This window comes from Acomys minous (genome assembly GCF_964271855.1).
Source record: "Acomys minous genome assembly, chromosome: 7".
Taxonomy (NCBI): Eukaryota; Metazoa; Chordata; class Mammalia; order Rodentia; family Muridae; genus Acomys; species Acomys minous.
Window position 1 is genome coordinate 103,571,342 of NC_140488.1, and position 13,003 is coordinate 103,584,344.

Below are 13,003 nucleotides of genomic sequence, written 5' to 3' on the forward strand. Positions count from 1 at the left end.
TTGCAATAATAATAATAATAATAATAATAATAATAATAATAATAATAATAATAATAACAACAACAACAACAACAACAACAACAACAACAACAAAATTCAGAGTAGAACCCTAAGGAATAGGAGGCAGAAAGAGTGTAAGAAACAGAGAGGATGGAGACACCAAGAAAACAAGGTCCTCTACATCAACTGAGGAAAGCTCATATGAACTCAGAGACAGACGCAGCATGCACAGGGCCTGCACGCGTATACACCAGGTCCTCTGTGAATATATTCTGGGTCCCAGTTTAGTGTTTTTATGGAATTCTTGAGTGTGCAAATGAGTGAGTCTGTTTCTTTTTCTTTTTTTTTTTTCTTTTGGTTTTCCGAGACAGAGTTTCTCTGTGTAGCCTTGGCTGTCCTGAACTCACTTTGTAGACCAGGCTGGCCTCGAACTCACAGCAATCTGCCTGCCTCTGCCTCCCAAGTGCTGGGATTGAAGGCATGTGCCACCAAGCCTGGCCTGGGTCTCTGTTTCTTGTGCCTTCTCCTGGGCTTTTTTCCCCCTTATTGATTGTTTTGTCTGATTCTGATGTGTTAGTTTCCATTTGATCTTATCTTATATTTCATTATTATCCCTTAGAAGCCTGTTTGTTTTGTTTTGCTTTCTGTTTTTCTGAGGCAAGGTCTCTCTGTGTAGCCTTGGGTGTCCTTGACTCACTTTGTAGACCAGGCTGGCCTCGAACTCACAGAGATCCGCCTGCTTCGGCCTCCCAAGTACAGGGATTAAAGGCGTGTGCCACCATGCTCAGCTGCCTGTTTGTTTTCTAATGAGAAATAGAAATGGAGTAGATCAGAGGGAAGGGGAGATGGGGAAGAACTGGAGAAGTAGAGAGAAGGGAAGCCAGAATCAGGATACAGTATTTGAGGAAAAAAACTATTTTCAATAAAAGGAGAAGAGAAGCAAAGAAAACAATATTAAAAAGTCAATAAATCTAAGATCTGGTCCTTTGAGAAGATAAACAAGATTGACAGACTTGGCCCAACTAAGCAAGAGAGAGAGAGGACCCAAATGGACAGAATCAGTAACAAACAAGGAAATACTGCAATATTATACGGGAATGTTTTCAAAACCTGTACTTTGTTTAGCTGGAAAACCTAAAATGGACAAATTTCTAGATTCAGCCAAACTACTAAAGAGACCTATAACAAAGGAGAAAATTGAAACAGTAATAAAAGGGCTTGTAACTAAGTCCAGGTCCAGAGGGATTCGGAGCAGAAATCCACCAGACTTTCACAGAAGACCTGCAGACGATCCTTAAACTATTAAAAGAAACGAAGGAAGAGAAGGAGGGAATGATGGAGGTAGGGAAGGAAGGAGGGAGGGAAGGAAGGAGGGAGGGAAGGAAGGAGGGAGGGAAGAAGCAAGCATCCTTCTATGAAGCCAGTATCACTCTAATACCAAAACCAGGTACAAAGAAGAAAACAAAAGTACAGGCCAATCATTATCTCTGATGAACAAAGATTCAAGGATGCTCAATAAAATACTTGCAAACAGGGGCTGGAGAGATGGCTCAGTGGTTAAGAATGGATGCTCTTCCAGAGGACCTGTGTTCAATTCTTGGCACCCACATGGCAGCTCACAACTGTTTCTAACTCCAGTTCCAGAGGATCCGACACCCTCTCACAGACATACACACAGGCCAAACACCAATGAAAATAAAATAAGTTATTTTTTTTAAATGCTTACAAATAAAATGCAGACACACAGAAAAGATTATACACTATGATCAAGTTGGCTTGATCCCTGAGATGCAGGGACAGATCAACATATGCAAGTCAGCAAATGTGATAAATCACATAAATTGACTTAAAGACAAAGATTACATGACCATCTCAATAGATACAGAAAAAGCACTTAAAAAATGCCTTCATGATAAATGTCCTAGAGAGAGTAGGATTAGAGGAAATATGCCTCAACACAATAAAACCTACATAGGAGAAATCCACAGCAAACATCATCCTAAATAGTGAAAACCTTGAAATAATCCTACTGAAATCAAGAAGGTGACAGGGCTATCTACATTCTTTTTTAATATACTGCTCAAAGCAATAGGAAGAGTAATAAGGCAAGAGAAGGAAATTAAAGGATACAAATTGGAAAAATCAAACTATCCGTATCTGTTAAAGACATAATATTACACAGAAGAGATCCCAAAAATTCTACCAGAAAGCTTCTAGAAAAAAATAAACACTTTCAGCAACATGGTGGAATATAGAATTAACTTGCAAAAATCGAAAGTCTTTGTATACATCACCGCCACCAACAACAACAACAGCAAACCTACAGAAAAAGAAACCATGGACACACTCCCACTCACAATAGCCTCAAAGATACCTAGGAAGGAACCTAAACAAGGAGGTGAAGGAACCCTACAAAAGAAACTAAACATCTGAAGAAAGAGAAAGACACTACTAGAAATCCCATGCTCGTGGGCTGATGATAGACTATTATAAAAATGACCCTTATAGCAAACGCCATGCTTAGAGTCAGTGCAATTCTAACCAAAATCCCCATCTGGTTCTTTACAGAATAGAAAAACAAAAGAAAATTATGTTAAGTTTATATGGAACCACAAAAAATCCCAAATAGCCAAAACAATCCTGAGCTACAAGTACAATACTAGTGGACTTAACTATTTCATATCTCAAGATATATTATAGAGCCACAGTAATTAAAAAAAAACCAATATGGTATTGGCACAAAAACAGATACATACATCATTGTAACAAAATCTAAGACCCAAACGTGAGTACACATAAGCACATCAACAATTTACATTAGAGAAAAAGTATCTTCAACAAATGGTGCTAGGAAACTGGATGTCCACATGCAGAATAATGAAATGTGACACTCTCTCTCACCTTGCAACAAACCATCTCCAACTGAATCAAACACCTAAATGTGAAACCTGAAACATTGAAACTGCTAGAAGGAAACTTAGGCAGTAAGTACCCTACATAATGCAGGTTTTGGAAAGGACTTCTGGAATAGGACTCCATTTGCCTAAGAGTTAATGCCAACAATTGATACATAGGAATTCATAAAACTGAAAAGCTTCTGCATAGCCTAAAAAAACCAAACCAATCAATCAAAGGAGGGGGAAGCCCACAGAAGGGGGAAAGAATCTTTGTCATAGACTATCTAACAAAACTCTCAATATCAGACATGAGAAACCCTTCTGAGTTGTTAGTCAGGGTTTTCCAAGAGACTCCGAAAACATTAGAAGCTTTTGCTTTTGCTCTTGATTGCCCACCAGAGGTGAAAGGTGAGTCTCTATTTCTAAGGACACCATGTACTTTTGACACAGAGCCCAGAGGGCCCTGAGTCACAACTGATATGAAAACCTCCTTCCTGAGGACTAGCTTTCATGGTACGAGAAGACATCATGTAAGTTATCAAAGGAGGAAACACCAGCATTCCTTCCCAGCTATGACAATGATGAACCACAACAGTGACCAACTGGCACAGTAACTTTGACAGTAACCAAAAGCTCTCTAATTGGACTTGAAGACTGCCCAACAAGAGGGAAACCACGCCTGGTACTGAAAACTTAACTGACTACTTAGTTCTAGTGAAGCCATATATAGATACCTATTTAGAATATAGGTAGGAATTACACTGGTCAGTAAACTGGCTTCACATAACTTCCATAACCAATTTAAAAGGCAGAGTTGGGGGCGCCATGTGTGGTAGCACACACCTTTAATCCCAGCACTTGGGAGGCAGAGGCAGGCGGATCTCTGTGAGTTCGAGGCCAGCCTGGACTACAAAGCGAGTCTAGGACAGCCAAGGCTACACAGAGAGACCCTGCCTCAAAAAACTACAAGAATTATGGAGCCCAGTCCCCACGGATACATCTACAATGCAACTCCTTGACCTAAGGCATGAGGAACATATGGAAGAAGGCGGTGGGAGGCCCTAAGAAGAGGACCAGGGAGTTTGCTGTCTGATTGTATCTTCTAGAAACGACATGGAGGTTACACCCATAAAGTCTCACCAACATTGTTACCTAAACAGACATGACCGGAGCAAGGACTATTCCACAGACCTGCTAAGCTAACATGGACGGGGCAAACTCAGAAGTCACAACCTTAGACAAAGAACTACAGGCAGCTGAAGGATGCTGAGAGCAGAGAAGGCTAGTTACAACTGATCAGCCCCGAGTAAGGGAAATCATAATATAAAAAGAAAGAAAAGAAACAGCCATAGGAATGTATTGAATAGAACCGAAGGATCTAAAATGGTGGTTTGTTGTTTTTCTTACTGTTTGTTTTTGTTGTTGTTGTTGTTTGTTTTTGAGCGGGTTAGTGAGGTAGGATGTAGGCTATGGAGAAAAAGCAGTTGGTAAAATTCTTGATGGGTATGCATATGGTCCTGAGTTTGATACCTAGCACCTACAGGACATGGTGGTACATACTTTGTAATCTCAGGCATGGGTGCACGCGCGCGCACACACACACACCCACACACGCTTGGTGCCTTTAAAGTCAAGGAAATAAAGAACAGAGTATGAAACAGAAAATCCACTTGAAGAAACAATAAAAAAACCTTTCCAAATTTAGTAAAAGACAAAGTTAAGATATTCAAGAAGCTAAGCAAAATCTAAACATAATAAATTCAAAGAAATCAGCACCAAACATATTACTGAAAATTTCTACAAAACAACTAAAAAACTAACTTTCCACTAACTCCTCACAATATTTTTAAAGCTATATTAATTGTGTGCATGTGCCCATGCCACCTCACACATGTGGAGGGCAAAACAGCCTTCAGGAATGGGCTCTTTTCTACAATATGGGAGTTGGGGAACAAACTCAAGTTAGGAGATTGGCCACAACTACCTTTATTTGCTGAGATACCTCACTGGTCCTCCTCTACACAGTCTTTAAAAAAGATTTGTTTGTTTGTTTATTTATTTATTTATTTATTTAATGTAAATGAGAGCTTTATCTGCATGTACACCTGCAGGCCAGAAGAGGGCACCAGATCCCATAATAGATGGTTATAAGCCACCAGGTTGGTGCTGGGAATTGAACTCAGGACCTCTGAAGAACAGACAGTGCTTGTAACCTCTGAGCCATCTCTCCAGCCCCTACACAGTCTTCTTAAAAGTAGAAGAAGGAACACTAGCTATATTACTTTTCTCAATACTTTAACACATACCCAACAAAAGCAACTTGACAAGAACAAAGGGAGGGTTTATTTCGCCTCAGAGTATGAGAACGTAGTTCATCATGACAGGATGGTGTGGCAGCAGGAACATGAGGGGGCTTGTCACAGCCTATCCGTATTCAGGGAACAAAGAGTAGTACTCCTTTCTTCCTTTCCGTTCACTCTAAGGCTCAGTCTATAGGAAGGGTGCACTCTTATTCAGGGCAAGTGCTCATTGCTTAGTGAAACTTGACTACACATGCCCTTACAGAACTCTCTAGAAACGTATTCCCCAGGTGAATCTCAATCTAGTCAAGTAGGGGCCAGTGAGATGGCTGGAGTCAAGGCACTTGCTCCCAAACCTGATGCCCTGAGTTTGAATCCACATGAATCAAGTCCTGGGATTTGTCCTCTGATCAGTACATGCATACCACAACACACCGACATATACATACAAATAAGTAAATGTTTAAAAAAAGACTTTAAAAAATCCAGTTAGGGCCTGGGTGTGGTAATGCATAGCTTTATTCCCAGCACTCAGGAGGCAAAGGCAGATAGATCTCGGAGTTCATGGCCAGCCTGCAAATTGACTTGCCAGTTCATTTTTGAGCCTTCATTATTTAAAAAAAAAAAAAGTTTAACAGACCAAAAACTACAACTACTGGCTGGGCGTGATGGCACACGCCTTTAATCCCAACACTTGAGAGGCAGAGGCAGGTCGATCTCTATGAGTTCAAGGCTAGCCTGGTCTAGGACAGGAAGAGCTATACAGAGAAACCCTGTCTCAAAAACAACAAAAGAAAACAAAACAAAAAACTACAACTATGGTCCATGAAATAAAATTAAAAAATACTCTGTGAAATACCAACAATTCAAACAGAAATAAAAAACATTTCAGAGGGATTTGATATAAAATGTATCAATCCTGAATACTGACGACTTCTAAGAGTCAAAGAAACACGATTCTATCATAGCTGTGTAAAATACATTTGTGTGACTGGCTGGAGAGATGACGTGGAAAGCAAATTGTATGTGCTATCCAAGTATAACTCCGGGTCCTTAGCGCCCACACAGTGGTGGGCATGGAGGCATATATTCGTAATCCCAATGCTGAGGAAGCAGAGTTAGGTGGATTCCTGAAGCTTACTGGCCAGTCAGCCTGGCCAAGTGGGTGAGCTCTAGGTTCCATGAGGGACCCCATCTCACCAAATAAGATGAAGGGGCTAGAAAGATGGCTCAGCAGTTAACAGTTTGCAGTGCTATAGGTTGGAGAAAATGGTTTAGGGATTAACAGAAAGGACTGTTCTTCCAGATGACCTGAGTTCACTTCCCAGCAACCACTTGGTGACTCACAACCATCTATAATGTGATCTGGTGCCCTCTTCTGGCCTGCAGGTGTACATGAAGGCAGAACACTATCTATCTACCTATCTAAAATAAATCTTTTATAAAAAGACTAGAATTGAGTATCTTACAATTGCCTCTCATTTCCATACCCAAGAGATCCAATGGCTCTTGTCTCCAAGGGCACCTGCACTTGTGTGTGTGTGTGTGTGCGCGCGTGCGCGCGTGCGCGCGCACATGAGCATAGATATATAATTAAATCTTTCAAAAACAGCACATACTGCTCCCTCAGAGGACCCAAGTTCAGTTCTTGACACCCCAGTTCCAGGAGATCCGGTACGTTAAGGACACTTACTCATGTGTGCAAACATGCATACTCACACACATATATAATTAAAAATAAAATCTTAAAATGAAATAAAACAGACAGTGACAGAGGAACACACTTACCATTGACTTCTGGCTTCTACATGCATATGCATTAGCGTCCAAACACTGTCAGAAATGCAAGCATACACATACACACCAGCATATACTATGCATTCATCAGAATGATAACAATGAATCATCTTAGCTAACTAAGACTAGAAGAACGGGGCTGGAGAGATGGCTCAGTGTTTAAGAGTGTTGACTGCTCTTCCAGGTCCTGAGTTCAATTCCCAGCAACCACTTGGTGACTCACAACCATCTATAATGTGATCTGGGGCCCTCTCCCAGTGTGCAGGTGTACATGAAGGCAGAGCACTATCTATCTATCTATCTATCTATCTATCTATCTACCTATCTAAAATAAATCTTTTATAAAAAGACTAGAATAATGCGTGCACACTTATAACATATGCTCATATCACATTTAATAATGACTGAACAAATTCTCTAAAGAATTGGAATAAAAAAAGGAATTCTAGTCTTGGCACTCTTATTGAGCAGGATTTGAAAATCCTAAACAGTACAATACCTCAGGTTTGGGAGGGAGGTATACAAATTAGAAAACAAAGAAAGAAAACCATCTCTATTCAGAAGCATGACCACCTACACCAAAAATCCCAGGAAGTCTACCAAAAACTCCCAGAACTAACAGGTGAGCATAGACAGGTCTAAGTCAAGACTCTGTACACAAAAGCCATTCATATTTTTTGAGAAATTATAAATAAAAATAACAAAATAGTATTCTTTATAATAAAATTTCATTTATTATAAATTAAATACTTAAGTATAAATACTAAAAACCATGTACAGTGCCTGAAAACATAGCTCTGTTTGGGGTAGAATATGTTTCTAACATGCACAAGACTATGAGGTCACTGTAAGAAAAAAAAAGGAAAAACATAAAGATAAAAATAAATTAAAAATATACAGGCTGTGTATGTTAAAAACTATAAAACAATAAACAGATAAAAAAAATCAAAGAAGGCATAAATAAGATGAATATTACTGGATTCAAATATTCACAAGTGAGCTCAGCTGAACAGACCTTTAGTCCTAGCTATTTGGGAAACTGAGACAGGAAGATCACAAGTTCAAGATCTGACTGAGCTACAAAATTAGTTCAAGGCAATATAGCAAGACCTTATCTTAAAGGAAAAGAGAAAAATGGCTAGAGAGCCAGGTGAGATGATGCACGCCTTTAATCCCAGCACTCCAGAGGCAGAGGCAGGTGGATCGCTGTGAGTTCGAGACCAGCCTGGTCTACAAAGCAAGTCCAGGACAGCCAAGGCTAATACAGAGAAAGCTAGTCTTGAAAAAGTCCTACCCCCAAGGGATAGGGATAGAACCCCAAAATACATGGCTGGCACATATGGTCCTAGGTTTAATCAGTAATACTTGAAAAACAATTTCTTACACACATTTAACACAATTTCAACTGAAATCCAAGCAATACTTCTTTCTTTTTTTTTATTTGTAGATATAAACAATACTGTTCTAAAATTTATATAAAGGCAAAATAAGATTGAAATTGGAAAAATCATTACTCAGTTTCAAGACTTACTACTGAGCTATTTGGTTTGTTTGTTTGGGTTTTTTTTGTTTTTGTTTTTTTGGCTTTTTGCTTTGTTTTTGGATTTTCGAGACAGGGTTTCTCTGTGTAACCTTGGTTGTCCTAGATGCACTCTGTAGACCCGGCTGGCCTCGAACTCACAGAGATCCGTCTACCTCTGCTTCCTGAGTGCTGGGATTCAAGGTATGCGCCACACCTGGCTAAGCTATTTGTAATTAAATCAATGCATTTCTGGTAAAACAATATACATATACATTAACTGAAAAAAGTACAGAATACACAAATGTAAATATGATTAACTTTTTTTATTAGAACACAAAGGCAATTCAAAGGAAAAAAATCATACTTTCAGATGCCTGGGTAACCACATGAAAAAACAAAAGAGACAAATGTTCTTACAGTTTGTACACAAATTAAAGATATAAATGTAAAATATGCAATTATTTGACTTTTTAAAAAGAGAGGTAGAGGGGGCTGAAGAGATGGCTCAGCAGTTGGTAGCACTGGCTGCTCTTCCAAAGGTCCTTAGTTCAATTCCCAGCACCAACGTGGGGGCTCACAACCATCTATAATGGGATCTGATGCAAATAGAGCACTCATAAAATAAAATAAAAAAATAAATAAAAGAGGTTGAAGAGATAGCTCCATCAGTAAGGTCCCCCAGTTTGATCCCTAGAACCTACATAAAATACTAGGCTAAATGAATGATAAGACCAAGAAAGAAAATGCATTGTGTACAAGGCCATCAATGCAAGTGAAAGGACAGTGTGCTCCACACAGCCAGTGCTACATAGTGAGTCCCTGTCTCAAAAAACAAACAAGACTTCACTGTGGGCCATTTAAAATACAAATTAACACTACAATTAGCACTGTGGGTATAGTTAGGGAGAGGACTTGCCTAGCAGGACAAAGTAAACCAGGACTAGAAAGACAATGCTTGCCATCAAGCCTGACCATGTGAGTTAGGTTCCACACAGTAGAGAACAGAAGAAGGTTGTCTTCTGCCTTCCACATAAGCATTAGAGCATGCACACTCCACACACGCATGCACACACGCACACACCCCTGCACAAATACATGCCAAAAAAATCCCAATTAAAATACTAACCAAGCAGCCAGGTAGTGGCAGTGCACGCCTTTAATCCCAGCACTCGGAGGCAGAGACAGGCGGATCACTTGTGAGTTCAAGGCCAGCCTGGTCTAGAGAGTGAGTCCAGAACAGGCAAAGCTACACAGAGAGACCCTGTCTTGAAAAACCAAAACCAAAACAAAACAAAACAAAAACAAACAAACAAAAAACCACTGACCAAGCATGGGTAGGGAAAGAGATAGCTACTGTAAAAAATGGTTTGGCGCCAAGCGTGGTGGTGCACACCACCTTTAATCCCAGCACTCTGGAGGCAGAGGCAGGTGGATCGCTGTGATTTTGAGGCCAGCCTGGTCTACAAAGTGAGTCCAGGACAGCCAAGGCTAACACAGAGAAACCCTGTCTCAAAAAAACAAAAACAAAACAAAACAAAACAAAAAAACGGTTTGGCATTTTGATGAATTTAAACATACACTTAGCATATGTTCTAGAAATCTCAATGCTAGATATTTACACTATGGAAATGAAACACTATATCCATACAAAACAGCAGCTCTATTTATAGCCACCTAAATTTATACCCAATTTAAATACTCTTTAAGGCATGTGTGGATGAATGAGCTGTTCATATACCAATAAAAATAAATTACTGAACACATACACACACACAACAAAACATCCAACAACTTGAGAATTGTTTTAAGATTTTTCTTCTAGTGTCTGTGGCAGGGGTCTAGGGGGGCAGTGTGTGTATGCCACAAACATGGAGGTGACCCTGGAGGCCGGAAGAGTGTTGGATCCCCTGGAGCTAGATTTATAAGCAGTTTTGAGCTCCCCAACATGGATGCTGCAGACTGAAGTCCAGTCCTCTGCACAAGCAGTCCGTGTCCTTTTTATTTTTATTTTTAAAGGTTTTTTGATACAGGGTTTCTCTCTGTAGCCCTGGCTGTCCTGGACTCGCTTTTGTAGACTAGGCTAACCTCGAACTCACAGCAAGCCACCTGCCTCTGCCTCCCGAGTGCTGGGACTCGAGGCATGTGCCATCACGCCTGGCTTCAGTCTATGTTCTTACCAGCCCAATTTGATTCTTAAAAATATTATGTTGGATGATAAAAGACATTCTCAAATTATTATCTATTTTATGACTCTGTTCATGTAATGTTATCTGGAAGCTATAACTACAGTGACAGAGAGTACCCAGTATTACGAATGGGTGCTATTACAAAGGGACAGCATCGAGAGTTGGGGGGATGGGCTATTACAACTTTTCTGAATTCTGATTTTAATGATGATTACATGAATCAATAGCTCAAAATTTCACTGTACGCACATAAAAAAAAACCCAAACTGACTGTTAATTAAAAAAATAGCAATACTAGTTTTTAAAAGTTGCATATATAAATCAAATTGCTAAAAATAAAACTAACATATTTTTGTAACTTTTATTTCATAGCATAAAATCCTAGTTGGGCCCTTTCTTCCAATATTAACCACTATTTTGATTCTAATTTTATGGACATTCGTTTTAAAGAATCTTTTTTATTATCCACTTTATCTTCCAGTAAGACATCCTTTATGATAAAATATCCACTAAGAACAATGAGATGGCTCAGCGGGTAAAGGCTCTTGCCACCAAGCCTGACAACCAGAGTCTAATTGCCAGTATCTACATGATGTAAAAAGAGGACCAACTACTCAAAGTTGTCCCCTAGCTACCACATGTGCACTGTGACTTACACATGCAATAAATAAATTAAAAAAATGTAAAAATATGTATACATCAAAATTAGCTTAGTCATGGAGTACTTCTCTAGCATGCGCCAAGGCCTAAGATTGAGCCCTAGCATGTAACACTGAAAGAAGACACAAAAGAGCGTATCCCATGGTAGTTTGTTCCAGGGAGTGAGAGTTTAGGCAGCTTGTTTATTTTCTAATTTTTCAGACTATGTTTGATAGCACATTAATCATTAGTAAGAAAAGCAGGAACAAAAACAAAGGACCCTTTCTATTCAGATCTTAAAAGATTTAAAGGAAATCTTAGAATTTCAGCCAGTCAGCAGGGAAAAATCAAGCAGCACGGAGGAAGCTGAGGACTGCAGAGAAGAGCGGAGGACTTGGCAGCGGAGCAGGCGAGTGTAAGAAAGCTGGTGAAGGCCAGTGTGACGGCTCAGCCATGAACGACACTTGCCACCAAGCCTGACAACATGATTCCACAATGGTGGAAGGAGAGAAACCGACTCCCACAGGTTGCCACCTGACCTCCACATACATGGCGTGCACACATATGCAAATGTGTGTGCACCCAAAATCATTTTAATTAAAAATCAAGAAAGCTGGCGATTCTTGGGAAGAGGAAGGCTAACTCACCTGAGACTGTTTGAAAACGTCCTTCCCAACCACATCCAGGTTTGAGGGGTCTTTGATGGAGCTGACATACTCAGAAACAGCCTTGATCACGACATCACAAGGTGGAAGGACCAACTGATGTGCTCGAACCTAGAAGAGGCAAGATCAGCAAGGGATATCCAAGTCAAAATGGATCACTAAGAGAAATTCCAAAGATGAATGGCACCCTGGCATGGTCTGCTAGCGTGTCCAGGAAATAAAAGGAAAAGAGCTACATAACAGTTATTGGGGGAGGTGGCTGACATCCAAACACTTCCAGTCTAAATAACAAAACAGTGGACTTTACAGATCAGCAAAGTCCAGCTTATGTCGAGAGGGCATGGCTGCTCTGGGGAGCCTCCCTGTTCTCAGTAGAGGGGGCGCCAACAGTAGCTGGGCATGATCCAGAAGCAGCTTAGACAATATGCATCATTGTTTTAGTATCATTTTAACTTATTTATTACATTTACTTGTTTGTGTGTACTTGTGCCACAGTACATGTGTGGAAGTCTGAGGACAACTTGTATGGTACCAGAGATTAAACTCAAGTTGTCAGGTTTGGTTACAAGCATCGCTACCCACCAAGCCCATCTTTCCTGCTCTATAACAGACATTTTAAGCAGAAGCAAACCAAACCAAACAGCAGGGCAGACCTGTACCTTGGCAGGAATGATGAAAGTACTGGGTGGTCGGCACTCAGAACTCAGTAGAGAGCCGGGTGTGCTGGCGCACACCTTTAATCCCAGCACTCAGGAGGCAGAGGCAGGTGGATAGCTGTGAGTTCGAGGCTATCCTCGTCTACAAAGCGAGTCCAGGACAGCTAAGGCTATACAGAGGTACCCTTGTCTTGAAAAAAGAAAAGTCAGTGGAGCAGTATTGACATGCTGTGTCAGTGAGTAGGCTGCTCAAGACACTCTCAAGGCACACTCTTGGGGGAACTACGAAGAGCCACAGGGACTCCACTGAAATCTGGCTAGCTGAATTCTGCTAGACTGGG

At 40.4% G+C, this 13,003-nt stretch overlaps 1 protein-coding gene across 3 annotated transcripts in view; it reads right to left on the reverse strand.

Moving 5' to 3' along the window:
* FAM120C (family with sequence similarity 120 member C) overlaps positions 1-13,003 on the reverse strand; it is a 125,024-nt gene that overhangs the window by 63,059 nt on the left and 48,962 nt on the right. For all 3 annotated transcript variants that reach the window (XM_084789290.1, XM_084789292.1, XM_084789291.1), the window contains exon 4: positions 11,989-12,117. In XM_084789290.1, the coding sequence (XP_084645416.1) occupies positions 11,989-12,117 (129 nt within the window). The remainder of the gene's footprint in view (positions 1-11,988; positions 12,118-13,003) is intronic.